The 20496-nt window shown below is 42.1% G+C and overlaps 1 protein-coding gene across 2 annotated transcripts in view; it reads right to left on the bottom strand.

Moving 5' to 3' along the window:
• Positions 1–2646: 2646 nt before the first annotated feature.
• The window catches only part of RYBP (RING1 and YY1 binding protein), a 40813-nt gene continuing 22963 nt past the window's right edge, over positions 2647–20496 (bottom strand). For both annotated transcript variants that reach the window (XM_071439337.1, XM_071439336.1), the window contains 3 exons: positions 10806–10982; positions 10593–10691; positions 2647–6675 (listed from right to left, as the gene is read on the bottom strand). In XM_071439337.1, the coding sequence (XP_071295438.1) occupies positions 6423–6675; positions 10593–10691; positions 10806–10982 (529 nt within the window). In that variant the 3' untranslated portion in view covers positions 2647–6422. The remainder of the gene's footprint in view (positions 6676–10592; positions 10692–10805; positions 10983–20496) is intronic.

Raw genomic sequence — 20496 nt, 5'->3', positions numbered from 1 at the left:
TTCCAACACTTCAGATCTCCCCCCTCAAACTCTGTCCAGCTCCAGTAGCTGTGGCCAATTTAAAAGCTGCCTAAAAAGCTTTTGATGTGCTGTTAATCAAGTGTGTATACACTGGGAATTTCACAGCATTTAAGGGAATATCAGCTTTGGATGCCTCTGCCTCACCTGCTGGCAGGAGGAAGGGAGGATTGCCAAGGCAGGGATGTGGAGCAGCAGGGATTCTCACACTGGGACTCTCTGCTTGCCACTGTGCCATTTTCAGTCCTTCTCAGAGTGGTTTTGGAGAAGGGGGGAAGCGGAACAGTCTCTAAAGGATGTCAGAGCACTTTTGACAACTCCTAACAATGAAGGAAAAGAGGTTGGAAAAAATTAAGAATGTTAGAAAGTAATGAAATTCCAGTATCCTGGGAATAATAAATAGTCATGGTAGAGAGCAATGCCTCTCTCTTTTCTTTTTCCTTTTTTTTTTTTTTTGTATGGAGACAGAGGAGAACAAGGGAGTATTTGTTTCTTGATTCCTCATCTAGGAAGCACAACTGGCTCGTGCCTTCCGTGCTTCCTGCACAGCCGGGGCTGCCAGATCAGTTCCTGCTGAGTGAGGAGTGATCCCTGTCTGAGGAGCACCAGGGGACTGCAGCCCTGTGCTGAGCTGTGCAGCACTGGCTGCAGGAAGACAGCATTTTTACCTTTGCTGTCAATGCTAACTGCAGACCAGAGCTAGGCACACAGTGCTCTTCACTGTCACAGGCTTCCCTGCTCTGCCACGGGGAAGTTTTGGAAGAGGGATAATTGCAGTGGTGTGAAGTGCTTTGATTAGGAGATTCTGAAACAGCTTTTGATGTTATTGGTGATCTCTGCATGCAGGTTTTTCTCTGGTGAGAATAAACAATGAGAAAACACAGCGGAAGTTTCCAGTGTCTTCCTATTAGATGTGTTCAGCTGGAATCAGCATCAGCCCCAACCCTGTCTGGAAAAAGGCTCCACACAAATATCAAGCAATCCATCATCATAAGGGAAAATAGTGAACAAGCCTTGCTGTGTCTGCTGACAGCAGGAGCAAAGGCAAGCAAGACTTGGGCACGTAAATATTCAAGGAACAGCCAGGAGAAAGGCAGGCAGAAAGACCTGACATTTCCTTCTCCTTGTTACAACTACAAAAGACACGAGGGCATCCAGGTGTTATAAAATGCAGACAGTCTCCCTCTTCCTTCCAGATCCTGCTGGTTCTCCAGATCAGTTTGCCCTGGTTTCCCTTTAATCTGATCCGTTTGTGAATCACAAGTGAAGTTTCACAGCTCTGCTCTGTTAAAGCATTATAGACTCAGGTTTACCTTTAAAGAACCAAGTGGGGCTGTAGGAATCCATCCAGCCTGCTGCCAGGCAAGCCACCAGCCTGAGCCTGAACGTGTACATCCTGGAGGGATCCACAAATCCATGAGTGTGGCACTGCATCTCCTTCATACAGTGACAGCCAGTGGCAGGGACAACGGCAGCTCCAGCACTGGAGGTGGCCCTCGGCTCATGTGGCTCCAAGGCAAGGAATTTCCACACCAGTCACCTGAAATCCCAACAAAGGTGACTGACTGGGCAGGCTCTGAGGGAGACAACACTGCCATGGAAGTCCTCTGCTGGCTCCATTCAAACTTTTACCTTCGTATTCAAGCATCAAGGTGATGAAGATGCAGCCGCCTCCTCCTCTCCCTGCTGCTCTTATGCTTTGCCCCTCTGGCAGCTTTGGCTGGTCACAGGTTGAGGACAGGGACTGTAGACTCTTCAAGGCAAGGACTGTTCCTCTCCTCAGTCCTTAGCATGCCAAACAAGTGCTTTTCAGGGCTGTAGAACAACCACTACCTTTCCTGCTTCTTCTCATTCTTGGCACAAAGGCACCTGAATCGCTTCCAAGTGAGGTTAAAAGCATTCAAGCGTCTGTTTGCTCATGGGGTTTTCTAAAGTGACCTCTCTTTGTAACACACACTTCCCTCAGCATACCTAAAAGTATCCAAATGCCTTTTCCTTTAGGAACTGCCCTCCTATTCCCAGGAAAAAGATTCTGTTCCCTTGGCATTTTATCCATTGCTTTGTTTTCAAATTTCAGCTTCATATTTGAACACTTACATCACACATCTCCCATCTCGGTGGTGGAAGGGAAACACGAGCTAGAAAGAGCACAGTAATTCACATCACCTTGTTTCCTAGGCAGAGACCAAAACACTGCTTGCAAAATATCAGTATTTTTATGCTACAAAAATACAATTAGACTCTCAATTACATTTTATTAAATTTACTCCTGGGACTTTGTTAGTGCAAGACAGGCAAAGGAACTCTCAAAGGCTCTCACTAAATCCTCCGCAGTAAGCCTTGCCACTCCTGCAGCTACAGAAAGGGGAAAAATTATTATTTCCAGGGACCAGAAACCCAAATTCTGCAGACACATCTGCCACAAAGTCTCCCCCAAGTTGTGAGTCCCAGGGAACAAACTGGATTTACTCACTTGACTGAGGTTTTCCATGGGCACAACCTGTGTTTGCAGAAGTGGGTGCTCGAGCGGTAGCTCAGGAACAAGCAAGACACTGAGGAGCTACTCCAACAAGAGGACTCTCCACCTTTTCTGAATACTGGCATCTCCCAAAAAAGAGAGCTTGCAGATTTAATTAAATTTTACTATTTTATTTGTGAAAAAACTACAAGCAGAATTCATAAATAGACATTTCTATTTAAAGCAGGAAAATGATAAAGTGGCTTCTAATAACAGTCGTGCACATGCCAGTAACAGGAATATATTAACATCTTTTATTTGCTAGACAAAGAGCAGTGTCCAATATAAATTTCCCAAAAACATTTAAGACCTGTGAATTTCTGACCAGTTCACAAAACCACCATTGACACTTTAGCATGAAGATTAAAACAAACCTAACAGGACTGTCAGCTCTAAAGACTTTACAGAGCGGAAAAACTTTCAGAAGCGTTATACAAGCTGTCTTTCTGGGCAAATGAAAAATAGAGCTCGTATAATACATTAACATAAAAATCCACAAGATAAGATTATGTTTTGACATACTTAAACAAGCAATCTATATTTGTCTCCAACAAACAAAGCTAAGGAAATAATGTAACCATCTTTACACAGTAAATTAAGGTTACAAGTCATACACAAGAACAGAACTGCTTGCGCATTAAAAACTGTTCAGCTCCATTGTCATACTCTAAATGTTGGCTCTTAAAACCATTCGGTTACATACAAGCAAAGGTTATTATATAGTCAGCAATTAATAAATTTTCAATAATTTAAGTTTATGGTAGAGCTTAAAAAAGTAGACTGAGAATGATCTTGGTAAGGCAGGTGAAAACATCTCAGTGGAAATAAACTCACAGAAGCTGCTGCCAAATTTTGGGTCTGTCCAATTTGAAGCAAAGTTCCAATTGAAATAAATAGCCTGGTGGTGTAAAACGCTGTCACCTTTCCTTTGCAGAACTACGTCAACTGAGCGAGTCAGGCAAGCTGTGTCGGTGTCTGTGTGTGTGTCTGTGTAAGAGTCCAAACTTTGCCATCGTAACACTGTGCTTCACTTACCTGCGTTCTGTGCCACTGAACACCGTGAATCTGGTCCTTCCCTACACTAGTGTTTGCTTGGTTTGCTTCTGGAACACCTTCCCCACCCAGGGCGGGCCGGCCCACAGCCACGGCGCGGAGGGAACCGCGCCTGCGGTGCCGCAGGAACGCCAACTCCCGAAATGGCGAAAGCAAACGCTGTCCTTCAAACCACAACACAACAGCTACGGGTGAGGCTGGGGCTTCAATGCTTAGCTAGCACTTCCTAACTGATTGCAGAATTACAGGTCACTCGTTCCAAAGAAATTTTCCCATCTGTTTGTAGCAAGCTACTTCATCGAGGAGGCACGCCAAAGGGACAGATGTTACCGACTTTACCACGAGTAGCTGGGTACGGCGTTAAAGCTTTTCAACTGATCTACAGGTCTAGTTTCACTTGAAAAAGAAGCAATTTCCTGGTACACACAATGCTATTTGTTTTCTTTTTTTTTTTTGCACAAATTCCCAGATCCAACGAAGAAGGTGAGCACGTGGTTTGACTTGAAGCACCAGAATGAGCCCTGCTGAGGCCAGCGGGACCTGCCACTCGCTCACGCTCTTGGCTGGATCACGGCCGAGATGCACGCAAGCCTAATTGATAATGGATCATTTATAAAGCAGTGCAAAATATACAAGTTCAGGGGCATCTTCAAAAAATCTCTCTTAAAAAATTATTCCAATACATTTCAGTAAAATAAATAAATATGGCTGACCAGTTTACCCTCCCTGAGACCCTTAAAGGAATAGTAAAAACTGGAAAAGGAATGTCTTTGCAATATCCCACTAATGTTAAAATGTGGATTGAGATATTCATAGTATTTAAAACTATGTATAATAAATTGTCTTGATGCTCATAGGAAGCATCTGTTTTCCTTTGGTTCTTTAATACTTTTAAAAATGCGTACAAAAGACAGCCTATACTGTGAATATAAGCAGAATTAAGTTGGGGTGCCCATGCTAATGTTCCGAATAAAACCACTGCTGCCAAGGCACTGCCACTGCACATGCCTTCAAGCAGGGGCCCTACCAGATCCCTTACTCACACATTTCTGTCACCAGTGTGAAAGGAACCTACATCTGCTACTCAAAACCACACAGATTTTAAAAAAAATCTTAAATCAGTTGCCTTCACAAAGAGAAATTTCTCTTGCCAAGCAAATAATTCACAATATAACAAGCAGGCACAAAGTTGTCAAAATGTGGCCCTCTTTCATCATGCCTAAAAGTTATGCATTTGATGTCAGATGAAGCCACAGCCTCTGTGCCTGAAATTACTGCAAAGCACCCTGGGGCCACTAAATAAAGATGAAAAGCCAAAGAGGTTTGGGGTTTGTTTTCTTTCTTAACAAAAGGTTGTTTTGCTTTTTAACAAAAGTTTGTTTCACCTCTTCAGCTGAGTGTTTTAGCAGGATAATGCATGGAAGGTAAACTGTAAAGCAACACTAACAGGCCAGGAAAAGAAATTATAGTCTGGATAGCTTTAGAGTAAGAATGAAGGAGATGCTGGTCATGAGCATGAGCCACACATCGCTCACTTGCCAGCAAGAAAACTTTTCCCTACTTTTGCTCCCACAGCAGGAGACTCGGAAGTGTCTGAACGCTGACAAGCCCATCACTGGACAAGATGCTGTTCAGAAAGCACTCTTGGGACACAGATGGATGCCAAGGGTAAGAGCCAGCCCAACAGCATGGATGGGACAGATGGGACAGGGCTGACAAGCACCGACCCACACGCGGCTGGAGCGAGCACCAGCTCCGTTCCTGAGCTTGGGATTGCTCCCAGGCTCCCTGCTGCCTTCAACCCACAGCAACCACTCCAGTTCTGGTAACCTGGGGCACTGAGGCTGCTGGCTGCAATTCATTAACAACACCAACACGTGTGGGACTGGCTGTGCAGGACACAGCCACGCTCATGTTACCAAACACACGGATCTGGGGTGTAACACCAGCAGTCTGGTTGGGAATGCTTCTGCTCCAGCTGGGCATGGAACTGCACATCAGCAACCTGAGTGACCCTAGGGGAAGCACCAGCTACCTGGAGCAATCCTCTCTCATCTCAGATCCCAAGCTGTAACAATTAAAACCGTGTCCAGTACACTTTAGCCATTGCTTAGGGAAGAAATGGGGAAGGAACAATAGAGAGAACAGGTCCCATCCAGGTTCAAACCTTCAGGAACACTTTTCACCTAAGACCAGTTCCATTTCAGTTTCAGTACTTTCACAGAAGGGGACTGTCCCAGATCTTGAACGGTTCAATTATTTTGTTTTATCACTTCACAGTGTTTCAAGCACCAGCGTTTCCATGTATTGGTTTCAAATAACCCTTTATATATATTTATTTATATATATATTTATATATAATTTATATCAAAACTGATAGTACACAGTATAACTGGAAGAAGAACTGAACTTAAAAAGGATATGTTGAAAGAGGATGGAGTTTGTGAATGCAATAAATAAAGCCCCCTTCCCACCCCACCCACTCCCTACCCCAAAACAAAAAGTTGTCATGTTCATGGAAAATTGTGCACAGCAGATATTATAAAAAAGTAGATTCAGGAGCACATCCAATTATAAATGATTGTTAGGAAAATCATATAAAACAATGGAATACATAAAAGTGTCAAGAGTAATCGCTAGGGTGAGAAATTCCTTGGTGGCCAGATGCCCACGGCAAGCAGAAATTATCCTGGTTGCATCAGTAAGAGGTCGATGTCCGAGAAAGTGTGTTCAAGCACAGAAGAGGCTCTCCAGGATTTGAACAGCGTGGGCAGGTGGAGTGTTTGAATTTCATACCCTGATTCATAGTTTCCACAACTCCATGTGCAATTTTTCAGAAAGATTCGTCGTTGACTGCCGACATGTCCCCCTTGGGCGTGGAGGAACGGGACGAGCCCTTGTCTGTGCTCTCAGAGCCCGAGCTGCTCTGATTCTGTTGTTCTGATCCTGCACTGGAGGTCACTGTAGAAGACGACGTGGATGAAGAGCGAGTCTTTTCTTTAAAGTCTGTGATAATTACTGTGACATTTCCCACTGTGACTGCCAGCTGCTGTGCGGTACTTCTGTCCACATTTTTCAGTCTGGGTCTAAAACAAATGAGAAGACATTTATTAAAAGGATAAAAATAAAGGAGAAAGGGAAAGTTTATTAGGAAAAGCATTTGAAAACAAACTCGGTGTGACTTGTGCTCCCGTGCCTGCGCAGTTGGCAGTGGCTGGGAGGAGAAGCCAGGCAGGCAGAGTGCTGCAGAGCACAGGATGAAGGTGTGCCCTGCTCCCTGTGCCAGCCAGGCTCCCTGTGCCTCTGAGGGCTGCGGGGCACACTCAGCCCCAGAGAACAACCTGGCTCACAGAGCTCTGCACAGGGAGGCTCCTGCAGGCTTCTCTCCATCCAACCCTGCCAGAAAGGAGGACACCACAGCAGAGCCAAGCGGACAGGAGCCAGACAGAGCAAAGGATCTCCTCCCCAAGGGGCAGATGAAAGACTTCTCTTATCTAAATTCACCATCTCATCATGTGCCCTGATGTTATGAGACAAGGCTGTGACTCTGCAATACAAAACCACATGAAAGCATTCGGCCATGGCTCTTTCATTCCCCATGTTGGAACTCTGCAGCTGCAAACAACACAGGCACTGGGACAACTTGGCTTCTCTTTCAGCTGCTTTGAGCTTATACAAATCAGATGCCCAATCAGCCTATGGATAAAATAGCTCATAATGTTCCCTCTGGAATTGAGGCTATTGTAAATAAAATCCAAAATGTACAACGGTATTTTTTGCAGCCAGAGCTTTTGGTTAGGGGAAAAAGAAAAGGGGAAAGAAAAAAACACAAATCACCTGAAAAGAACCCACTGGTATTTATTGCTCAGGATTATCTCAGTAATTTGCATGCTGTGCTATCAATTCAATTAGTAATGTAGCTAATAAGGGTCGAAGCTCTAGGAAGCTGACATTCAAGCACATTTCACGGGTTGGTCCAAAGCTCTGCTTCAACAAGCCTTGGACATTCCTCCAGCTACCAGCAAATTCCAAGTCAGCTGCAGAGACCGCTGTAATTTACAGCTTTTGCTCCTAATTAAGGGTCAGACTTAAGCAGCAGAATATTCCCAATAGGGAAATTAAAAAGGAGAGTCTTTATACATCAGTGAAAAGTAGCTTGCTGAGAGCTGCCTTATTGAGAGGGATGGAGGGAAGGTTAATTTACTTTGGGATCAAGCTTCAGCTTTTAAACCACTCTGCCTTTTCTCCTCCTCACTTGCAGCACACAAGGCTAGTGCAGTAAAACAGAAAAAGAGGGAATTAAGCTCATTTTCTACCCGCCATGAATACTCAATGGCTTGTAGTGGTAAGTTAACAAGGAGAAAGTCCTTAAGCAGCAGTTATCCAAGTGGTATTCCAGAATCAGAACAGAAAAATGCACTGAGGACAGATGTACGGCTTCCAAAATAGAACAATTGTATTTCTGCAAACTTCCTCACCAAAAATAAAATTACCGCACCAAAAATAGTATTTTCTTATCTAACCTAGGAGGCTGCTGCAATTTTTAACAAGTACCACAGGAAGAGCATTTTTAATAGACAGAAAATACAAACAAAACCCCAAAACACTGCTGCATTGTGCTCAGTCAAACTCCTCCTTGCAGCAGCCCCTTCGCTCCAGGACCGGCCTTTCCAAGCTCGGGGCCGCGCTCTGGATTTCTGGGGCAGGGAGATGCACCCACGCTGCACAGACACACTCACAGGAGCTGCCAAGCTGCACAGGCAGCCACGGGGAGGTGAAATGATGCCACCTCGTTTGTGGCTTCCAAGAAAGGCCGGCTGGCTGAGCAGGGTTTGAGGTTTCCGCCGGCGCTGCGGTACCGTCCCGGCAGATCCCCCGCACGGCTCTCGCTGTTCCCGGAAGCAAAGCACGAGGACGTATTTTCCTCCCCGAGCCCCGAGTTCCTCTAGGAAACCCAGTCCTTCCTGTAATTTGCCTCGGTCATTTGTTTCCTCTTGTACTCAGAAAGAGCCAAAATGCTGGCCCAGATACCGGAACAGAGCCCGCTGCCTCCGCCTTCCTACAGGGCTGGTCATGAACTGCGGCTATTGCTCGTTAAAAGGTAGCTCTGAGAGGTGCAATTAGCTTAAAAAAAAAGAAAAAATGGAGCTGCCCATGCATCTTTAAATGCCAGGACAAAGTAACATGGAAGGGCTGTGGGAAGCAGGGCTGAGGTACAGGATTTCCCCACAGTCCCACTCACAAACATTCACCTTATCACTTCTAGAACTGAGCCTCCCAACCATTTCTCTGGGAGGTTTTCAGGGTTTCCCCTGTACAAAGAGTTGATTAAGCACAGATGGAAACCACCAATCTTTTCAGCACATGCATACAATTTTTGCTTCTTATAGAAGAAAGGGATTGGCCCACTCATGTTATTTTGCAAAATTAAACACCCTGATGCTTCAGGTTTATAGCAAAAGGGTTTTATGGCCAAATAAGTCAAGTGTTTCAAAACATTCAATCTAAAAGTACACAGGAAGGCATGGTATAAACCAAGACATATTGTCAGAAACAGGCATGGTATTATCCAAGAAATTTAAACAGGATTTCTTAAAAATCCAGAGAGCCCTAAAAGACAATTTACAAAAAAACCCAGAAAAACTGTTAAGCAATCTGGGCATGAAAAAAACTTATCATTCTGTAAAAATCAGAAAAAGACTCTTGACAGCACTCCTGAGAATTGCAAGAAAAGTTCTACTAAATAAAACACTTCAAAAGACAGTTTAAGAAGTAAAGGAGATGAGGTACCCTTTAAAAATACCCAGCTAGACCTGGTACTATTAAGGCTTAATTAGGCCTGGCAAAAGCTTGCCACAAAACATGGACTAAAAGACTTTGCAGTAGACAGAGTGACTCCTTTAATGAGTAAAAACAATTATTTGATGTAATCTCTCAATTTAATATTATGTCATTAGTCAAGTACATCAAGTCTCCTGCATCCTAAGTCTCAAAATAAGTACCATTTAAAGAAGAACAGGACAAGAAAAGAGTCACTGCAATAAAGCTGCCTCTCTGTAATCAAATCAGGAATGGACACTTCTTTCTTTAGGGGCTGAGGAAGAGTTAACAGCAGTCCCTGCAAACAGCTCAGTCTTGTAGCACAGCAGATTTCACACTGCCCTCACTACTACACTACTGGGTTACTATGCAAAGGATATTCCCTCTTTTTAAAGATTTTCATGCTATTATTTAAAAACTTCCAAGACAAGAGTTTTCTGTAGTCACACCTTGCCAATTTGAATGCCAACGGCAGTGCCAACCATATTTGCCATGTGCTTTACCAGTGTTTGCAGCTGATGCTGCCTCAGTTCATGTGGCTTCACTATAAAACACCTATTACAGCACATTTTAAAGAGAGATGCAATTCTTATACAGCCCACACAGGCAAAGCACCCAGTTCAGTTCTGCCTTCTGTAGCTGTCAAGTTCAATAATACAAAAACTGTTTTGTGATGCTGAATTTTTGATTAAAAAAATGGAAGAACAATATAGGCAAGACTAGGAATAAATCTCTCTCCATACACTTATTTCAAACTTAGCCAAATATCAAACCAGCCATTTGTACTTTTTGTTGATAGCAAGATCCCAGCAAATCTGTTCATGTATACTTAGTTCCTTTATACTTGGAAAATTATCTTGACAATTACAGTGACTGAATTACAGATAAGGAAGTAAAAAAGTAACCTTTGTTACTGCTATCAAGTGATGATAAGAATTTGATACGATTGCTGGTTAATGTTTTTCCTCCACTGTGTCTACAGTCAAAAGCATTACTACTCAACTGACAATACAATTATTTTAGCAGAGAAATAAAAATGGAATGGACAACAGAATTAATATTTCCAAAGCCTGAATCTGTCCTCACTAGTGGAGTGTTCAAGTGCTTGTACATCAAAAAAAGAAGTGTTTGCTTTTTAACACAGTTCTCAGGTACCACAGGCTTAACTTTAGTCTAGAGTTACCTTGAAGTGTGATTTGAGTCGCTGGTCTTTGTTGTAGTATTCCCAGACTGTATGCTGTTTGCTTCACTAGGAGGATCTTTCACAATATCCGACTTTGGTCTGTGAGAATTGGAGGGAAGAGGGAGATTACAATGTTGGTTTAAATGCACAATTGACCAATGCACAGTGCTACTGAAATCACATCACATTTAATACTGCATCCTTCAAACTTACTTAGTCTTTTTGTTAGTGTTCTTCTTTGTAACACTTGGACTAATTTCCTTCTCTTTGTCAGGTTTTTCTTTGTCTTGTTTTTCCACTTTCTCCTTCTTCTCCTTCTTAGGTGGTGGTGGGGTTGCATATTGCTGGGCAACTTGTTGTGCCACCAACTGAGAGTTTATTCTAGGTTTTCTATAATGACAATGAAAAGAGAGATCTACAGTCAGTCTTACACAGTAAAAATAACTATGCTGAGAGCAGTATGAAGATTTATTTCAGCAACCAGGGAAGAACACTCCACTTAAAGAACCAAATGGATGTCCTTATTTGATGTGAAGTACTACTGCTGTTACCAAACAAGACAGAAACGTTAAAAGAAAGAAATACTCTGAACTGCTGTTTCATCAGGTTTTAGTATCTAACATTATGAAGTATAATGCTCCCTTTCTTCATCTATGTCATGAAATCACAGCCAATTTTGGGGGGAACAGCAGTGAAAAATCAGCTTTCCAGAAGCTGCCAGCAATACACTGTTGCTACACTTGAAGAAAAGGAACAGAATGTGACAAAAAGAAAAGTTTCCTGATAAACATCAGCCTCCTTCATATCCTTCAGTTTAATTTCTCAAATAATCTTCTGGTTCAGCAGCAGCAAACCTTGCACAAGTAACAAAGAAGAAGAGAAGGTAACTGAGATGACTTTGTCCCAAGGGCTGGGCTGGCAGGAGCACAGCAGACAAGTGGGCATTCACAGTGGCACTGGGAACAGCCGTGCCAGCCTCCGACACGCTGGCCTCACACCATTGTCCCCAGTGTGCTCACACAGAAACACCAGCAAGCTGCCTTTCAAAGGCTGCTTCCACTGCAAATTGTGCCTTACACAGACAGGAGCTTTGCCTGTGACCAGTATCTTGGTTATTGATCCTCTCACATCCCACAGGAATTGGTACCTTTGTCTCTCCTGCATTCCTCATCCAAACTCTCATGTTCTCTCTTGACAACTCAAAAACTTTTCCCCCTGGCACATCACAAAGCAATTTATACTCTGAATACTTCAGCTAATCATGATCAATTCAATTCCTTCAACACTCCAGAAAGATCTGTACTCCCTGTGACCACACAGCTCGTGGGAGAGGAACAAAACCAGGTAATCAACTCCCTTAGTCGTCCATAATAAACCAAATGCTAATTGCAACAGTTGCCCAGGCTTGTCCAGAGCTGTTAAATTGTTCATAAATACAAATCAAATTTGCACACAGATCAGACTACAACAGATTGTACTTGGGTGCAGCTTTCACTGGCAATCAGCTCTACAGCTGGTGAACCCCAGGGCTTTGTGCTGCAGAGCTCTGTACCTGTTCCCAGCTTTTACTACAAACATCCAGAGAGGTTTCAAGCACCTACTTAATGGTGTGATGTGTTGAAAAAAAAGTCCAAAACATTAGTTGCTCACACATAACATTTGCATTGAGAGATTATACACACAAGGGAACACCCAGAGAATTTCTACTCCCTGTCATGGGAAAATCCAAGTATCTGCTAAGCCTCTCTTGGTACTGGTTTCCTGTAAAATGGTACCAAGATATTTTTACTAAAGTCAGATATACCCAAGTATTTAATTTCTCTACCACAGATTATTATAAAGTCTATGCAACAAGTTGAAATCAGGCCCCTGACCCATCTCAACACCTCTGGCAATCAGACTTTTCCCCCAACATAGAAACTGTAACTCAGTTGATGCTACAATCTGCATACACATCTGAGTGAACAAGGATCTGGTCTTCAGCCTTAAATAACTGTGATACTGAAACGTTTTGCAGATCAGATCAAGCAGTTACCTGTTCCAGAGAACAGTGAAGATATTTAGCATCTTGAAATCCAGTATACAGCAATTTCTGTCTGTATGACTGAGAAGGAACATGTAAAAAGAAGTGGTTTGGTTACATGGAAAAGATTTTCAGATTGATGCAACCACACTAAAAGCTGACAACATTAACTTCTGTCAAGCAACCTGCTCACCACCTACTAAAAAAAAGATAAAATGTCAAGAAATCATCAAAGACAGGGCAGATACCATCTCCCTGCATGATTATACATGATTAACTCACTGCTTGAAGCTGCCACTTCTGCCCAGACTTACAGTTATTTGCTGTTTACACAACCAGCTAAGTCAGAAACGTGAGCCATTCATGGGAAATCCCAATTCATGACTCTGAGAAGTTTTCCCACTTTGCACAACTCTGATGTGCTGCTTGTGATGTGATTTCCAAGCCTTGTGCCCAGCCTGTGCAGCTGCCCTTCCCATTGCAGGAGGGCTGCACTGCTTGAACAGAGACACAAATATTAAAATGCAAACTAAAATAAAACCTAAACTTGCATAAATATGTCCCACTGTATTTCCATAGAGAAGGCTGGAATGGCAAAAGGACCAGCCTTAAAGCACTCCTGTGGAGACACTGCCCCATGCTCTTCTGCTCCTTATCTGTACCTGTGACAGCACACTACACTTATTAAGTTTGATCATTTTCCGGCCAGTCACTGAGCTAACCAGCACAGCTTCTCCAAAATCCCTCTTTACATATTCCCTCTTAGCCACCAGGATGGTTTGCTGGTGAGGGCAAAGCCAAAGGTGGAAGGGAAGAGAGCAGGAAGCAGCCAGGGGCCTGTGGGAAGGAGAGCCAGCCCTGCCCATGGGTTTGCTCCTGCCATGAGGGAGGGAGCACAAAGCTGCTGAGACTTTGGTCAACACTGAGCATCTTTCAAGGTCTGCTGCACTACTAGAACAGATTTTTTTTTTTTTTTTTAAATAATGCAAATAACCCAGCAACTTTCCAGTTCCTAATCTGACTGTTTCACCCATGCCAGCAGCAAGTTTAGGAAGAGGGTAAAAGCTAGGTAATTTAAGTAACTGGCAGAGTAAGAGTAATAATAATAGGAGTAATAAAATCCTTCAAGTAAGGCCCACACTGCCACTATAGCCAGGACACACTGGTTAAAAGCCCTTTACTAAAAAGCCAAGCAAAGCAAGTCAAGCAGCACATTTTTAACCACAGCAAACTATAACCATAGGAACCACAATTGAGTAAAGCAGCTGCAACATCCAAAACTTACTCCAAGTTTCCCTGCCTACCAAAAAGGATTTATTTGGCCACCTCCAAAGCAAATGCTTCAACCCAGATACACCACTGTTACATTAAAGTAGTTATCACTTAAGCAGAACAATCTGAACAGGAAGTTGCAACTACTTCTAAACTTTATTTTTAAGAATAAACAGCTACAGAAACAAGTATTAACCATTTTTTATCCCAAAATCTTCTCATTGGTTTATTTTCTGCAACATTCAAGTATTCAGGTACACAGAGAATACATCTAAGTGACAAAAACCAAACCCTAACTCAGCCTCTTCAGGCTTTCTAACCAGCACTCATGCTTAAGGAACAACTGTGTTGTAACCTACGAGGTTTGAAGTATCAACAGCACTCACAACTCACAGCTAAAAAGCCTCAACTTCCCAAAAATTATCTGAAGAGATGCAATAGTGTTAATTTAGTTCTTGAATTTTCAATGCAAGTATCTGAAATAGGTGTGCTCTCTCCTACCTGAACTTTATGATAGTAAAGTTATGCTTTGCTTGGGTAATTTTCCCTTAATTTAGGTGGCAACCTGAGTAAAGATCCAACACTGATGTGACAAACAAATGCACATCATTTTTCTTTTTACAACATGAAGAGGATTGTCTTCTCCCCCTCTAAAACTAAGAGAAATTAAATGAAATTAAACTGTGCTTTCAAAGTTATGTACAGACAAATAAATTGTTTCACATTAACTGAAAGGTAGTTTACATCCCAGGAGCAGACATCTGCACAACAGCTCATGACCTCTGCAGCAAGGACACACTGCTGCATGAAAAAGCTGAAATATATTTGTCTGCTCTAAGAATGGCTGTGGCACCTGGGTCTCTTCACCATCAACTCCCGTAAATGATCTTTACTACCTTTTAGTAACACATTTCACAGAAACACTGTGCCTGCAAATATAAACTATATGCAAATATACACACATATATATACACACAATATATGCAAATATTGTACCCTCAGATTGCCATGTGAAGTGACACTGGGGTGTTTCACTCATGGGAAGTGGAATAAATGCACTTTTTTGAAGGGCTCACTACCTACACTGCTGTGCTCTTTTAATAAAGTAAAAATTAAAAAGCAAAGTGTGAGTTTAAGGTTCTAGCAAGTAGTTTTTCACTATTGCATTTCCTTCTGTATCTCAAAGATTTCCCTTAGAATCATGCCTCAGAACCAAATCCAAGAGCATGGACACCAAGGAATTCTGCTGCTCCACTCACAACCCCTGCAAGCAGGCTTAGGAGTGCAGCAGCACAAATCACCACACATCCAACCCGGGAGTTACTCTGGATTTCAAGAGGGATACAGGAGGATAAACTGCACCTCATTTTTCATGTGACTAAGTTCTGTATCTGTCTGGGATTTCTCTGGCCCTGCTGCCTTGAGAAAAGGGAAGGCACCTGCAGACACCAGGGAATAGGGAAGTGGCTGGGCTCTGTCCCTGCAGCACCACAGACCTGGAGGGACCCCGGCAATCCCCAGGAACATGGATCTAATTACAACTGCTCTGACTTCCCTACAACTATGTTATCAGAAGAATGAAAGTGGCATCGAGTGGGATTGCAGAGTCAAAAGCCTCATGAAACGTGAAGTAGGGAGGATTTGGATAATTTCATGCTGTTCTGCCTTTGATGCACGCGGTGATACCAGCCGACCTCTGCGCGGCTCCGCGGTGCTTTCAGAAAATGTGTTTCATGCACTGTGCAGTGAGAAGTACATGATTATTTTAATAACCCCAGTCACACATGACTATATCTTTGCTCAAAGAAAAACAAGAAAACAAGACTAAAAGTATTTACAGCGTTTATAAAACAGTTAGTGCCAAAACACTTATAAAACAAGCATCCTTCTGAGCATGAAGCAGGATTAGAAACTAACCCATGAGCACAAACTAAATTAACATCTCCTCAAAAGAATTTTACACCCAGAAGAACCAAAGCTTTGGAGAAATTAAGCTGTAAACATGATGGGGTGAGCCCCCATTCTTACATGAATATTTTCCAGCTCATTTGTGATGACCACAGGGTCCTTTTTAGCAACAAGAACAAGGATGAACAGACACATTGTCCTTAGAGTAAAACTGCAAAGCAGTATGGAAGCTGTATACATTTATTTATCTCCAGTTCCCCACGTGATCCAGGAAACAAAGCAACAAGAACAACAGTAAAAGAAGACTAGAAGGACAAACTGCAAGAAATATGTGACTGAGCAATATTTTGGTGGAAGAACAGATTTTTCCTTTAACACTGATGTGCTAGCACTGTTTTTATTTAGAAGACAGACATTTAAAAATACAGAAGTCCATCTAAGGAACACCCACTTGTGGGCCCCAGGTGTTGAGCACAGCAACAAGTTTGAAAGACTCTGAGCCTAAGTAAGTCTGAATATTTTAGAAAAAACATGAAAGAAAAGAACAGGTTCACACAAAGAAAGCAACCTCCAAAAACTGTTCAGCTGTTCAGTTCTCCTTGACCATCCAGCCCATGTTCCACCTCTTTGGAAGAGTCAAGAACAGGCAACAGAGATAAAGAAGCCTCAGCTTTGCTGATAACTATTCCTGGCCATGACTACAAACCTTGAGCTGAAGAGTGTTTTAAACTTTTTGTTTCTCCACCAGAAGTTTTTAGATTTCAGGTCACTTCTCACAGATTGAACAATCTTCCCCCACCCCCACACCATCGCATACTTAATGTTTGTTTACTTTAAGAAGTAAACTTTAAAATTATTTGCAGTAGTTAATATTTACTGGGCTCACACAAAGCTGCCAGTTCTTGGCCTTTTTGGATGAAAACCTGCTTTTCTTCTGTTTTTCCCAATTTTCTTTTGAATCAAATAAGAATGAGAACGTTATTAAATGAAATGAGAGCTGTCACTGGAATATGCAGAACAGGACAGGCATTCCTGGCTGCTGGGAAGTGTCTGGTCAGTGCCACCAGAGGAGAATTGAGATTCTGAATGATGCCTGTAAAAAAATACTCCATTCTTGCTTGTTACAGGAGCCTCAGCACTACTTTTTAAAAATTATTTGGACATGTTTACAAATTAAAGTGTATAAATAAAAGAGGTTTATTCCCAAAGTTGTCACTGCACATATTCTGCAGCTCATGTTTCTGGGGTTTTTTTTTTGTGAAAACGTGCAAAAACAGTTCTAAGAGAGTCCCAGCACTGCTCTATAAACTATTCCACTATGACTGCTCAACAGCACAGTGTAATAGGTTTTGTAATAAAAGAACTTGTCCAGTTCTTTTTAAATATACATCGTTCCATACAATGCCATTACAAAAATCTGAAGTCAGGGCCATAAGATGTTTTTGGAAGCAGTTTGACCAGAGTTTTGCCCCTGAAAACAAAGTAGTCACAGTAGTCCTCAAAACACCCATTCTAATACAGTACAGGACTAGAAACTGCAAATGAAATGCAAACATGAAAGTAAATCTGGAGCATTCGCCTCCTATCAAATTAAGAAACATCTTATATGGTGCTTCTTGCACAGCTGGACTTAGGACCTGGTGGGCAGCCAGCAAGAAAGGAGCCCTGAGCCAGAAAATGGGGCTATTTGGGATTTTGTTGGAAAATCTTCAGCAGAGAAGCATCACTGTTTGCATTTTTGCAAGCATTTGGCCTCTCTTTCGGTTTGTTTTGAGGTTTTTTTTCCCACTGGGAAATTGATAAATCACAGAGTGGGTTTTCTGGTTAAAAAGGGCTGAACCTGAGTGACCACAAACCTGGGGCTGTTCTACCAGATCCCATGGGCTCTGCACCTTGTCCATGCCTATCACACAACACTATAAAATCATTCCAAAAGAGATATCTTACACTGTATGGTGCATGTGCTTTGGACCACAGGTTTTAGCCTGTGGAGGGTTAACCCTGTGTTAAATCCTCTGTGGAGGGTTCCTGATACCAACAAGTTTCAAGAGAGCAGCGAGCAGCAGCTTCTGTACACTCTGGAGGACAGAGAGCCAAGAGCAAGAGTTAAACAGAAGTTCTTCATGCTTCTTTGCTACCAGAGTGAGGATTGAAAATAGCAGTGATGATGAGTAACAACGCTGAGTATCAGTTATTGGAACAGAGCCTGACGTTTACTTAAGCGCTAATACCGTGAAATTTAACTTACTGTGTCTGCAGGAGGCAAAACAAAAGTCAGGCTGAAGTTCTGGAAGAAAGGCTGCTGTTCCTCCTTTCACAGGAAAAGCCTGCCTGGAAGCACAGGCAGTGCTGGCAGCCTCACCTGCCTGCTCACCTGTGGCACCCATCTAAGCAGATCTTTTCCTATCTGATCTGTACTAATGAGTGCCAGCGAAAGCCCCGAGGCTGCCCAGCAGAGGCTCATCCCACAGCTGCTGTCTCTGACAATCCAAATCCCTGGAAAACACTTCCCTGGATGCCCCCAGCCTGTCCCAGCTCATCCCTGGAGCTGCACCCCCACAGCTCCCTGTCAGTGGGCAGTGCAGGAGTTCTGGGTGTGTATAAATAAATATAAATAAATATATTCACACACCACAGCCAGCAGGACAGTGCTGAAGAGCTGTGTACTCTAACTGAGGATTGTTCTGTGCTCATCTGCTGGAATTAGCTTCCAATAGGAACATCTTTTAAGGACTAGAGTGGGGAAATGTGTGAAGTTGCTTTTTCTGCTTTCATTAAAAAAGTAACATTTCCTTAAATAAGGGGTTCAACACCCTTAATTAAATGAGTATAAAATTAGTAAAGAATTGGCCAAACACCAAATTTACCATGTTTTAAGACCATTTTTGTCTCATTTGATAGGGAAGCAGAACTGTCCAAGTGATCACAACTTCATTATGCTTACAAATACTATAAAATTACTACTTCTGATTCATGGCTATATACAAAATATTCCCTCCCTGGGAGTGTTCAAAACAAGTTAGATGAGGCTTTAAGCAACCTGGCCTAGTGAAAGGTGTCCCTGCCCATGGCAGGGGGGTGGAACAAGATGACCTTTAAGGTACTTTCCCACTCAAACCATTCCAGGACTTTCTGACTCTGTAAGACTAAAATACATAGCCAGAAATACAGTTTTTTCAGATGATTCCTTGCTCCATTATTTTACTTTTTTAAAAAAAAGGTTTCTATTAAGATTTTTTAATGGTCCATTAAAAAAATCATAAATTAAAAAATACAGTACAATACATCTCTTCTGCTTAAAACAAAACTCACAATATGTAATAGATTAAAATGGCATCAACTCCCAATTGCAATATCACCCTAAATTCCAGCTGAATAAAAACAATTTTACAACTCCCCTTCTTGCCTTCTACCACCAGCAGTGGTTTGCTCCAGGCCTATGCACTCCAGAAAGAGCATTGCTTCCTAACCATTTATTGCATTAACAGGGAAGAAGTTCTACAGCAACAGAAAAATTGTGTGAATACACACAAAAACCACAACTGAAATGAGATGCAGCTGGAAATGTAAAGATCATCCCAAGCCCAAACTTGAAAAGATGGCCTTGAGATTCCACAACCATTCCACTTAGGTATGCCCATTTCCTTGGTCACCAATAATTTTAGTTCTATGTTGCAAGTGCTGCACAAGCTTAATTTCTGGAAACTTACTGCAACTGCCCTGCTCGTGCTATTGACCCATCCCAGATCCACTTGGAGCTTCAGTTTAATCCATCAGTGAAAATTCCAATCGCTGCTTCGCGCTCCCAAAGAGGAGAATTTATCATGCAGCTGCTTCTGGTGTTTTCATCTATGGCCGTACCTTACTGCAAAATACCAAATGTTCCATGATTTACAGGGACTTACAAAGTTGTTATGGAAAAATCACTGATCTCAGCACAAAATTTACTTGCCTACAAGCACCAGAATGATGATAAAACTAAGGCCATTTTACTTGCTTGACAAAAATAAGCTGCTCTCACTAGCAAAAATTCGAAAACACTTCATAAAGCTGGCAGCAACCAAGATGTGTATAATAAAATACATGGATTTACAACAAAAACAATTACTTAAAATACTTCTTATTTAACTGTTTATTAAGTTACATGTAATCCTGAGAAAAGCACGCTGGCTCAAAACTTCCTGGTGAGTAACAAAGTGCACTTGGGCAGCATGAGGAGATAAATTGATCTGATAAAAATTTAACATGTAGATTCCTCAAAGCAACTGCTCATGGTTATTGCATAATAAATTCAAATAACAAAAATATGAGGAAAATAATAGTTTTTAGCACTAAAGCTAGAAATTAGGAATACCAGGCTTGGTGTTACAAAAGTACCTTATCACTGGAGCCAATATATGTTTTTCTGTTTCAAGACACTGAAATCCTGACCAATAATAGAAATTGTCACATATAATCCATCTTGACATGTCCCATCTGTGAGCATCTGCCTCCAGGTTTTGGGATACTCAAGTCTCACACTTCAAAATCACACCAGAAGAGAGACCAAACTTGGAAAACAAGGAACAAAAAAGGAGAGATGCAGAGAAAATATCCTCCCTACTGAAAAAAAAGATATGTCAGTTAAATTCTCAAGCTGATCCCCTATCACCAGTCTGGGACTTGGAGAATAGTGCTTAAATGCACATAATATTTACTGTG

The sequence above is a fragment of the Agelaius tricolor genome, unplaced genomic scaffold (genome assembly GCF_023055355.1).
Source record: "Agelaius tricolor isolate 1412-34295 unplaced genomic scaffold, bAgeTri1.0.p SCAF_14, whole genome shotgun sequence".
Taxonomy (NCBI): domain Eukaryota; kingdom Metazoa; phylum Chordata; class Aves; order Passeriformes; family Icteridae; genus Agelaius; species Agelaius tricolor.
This window is presented reverse-complemented; position numbering and strand designations above follow the sequence as displayed.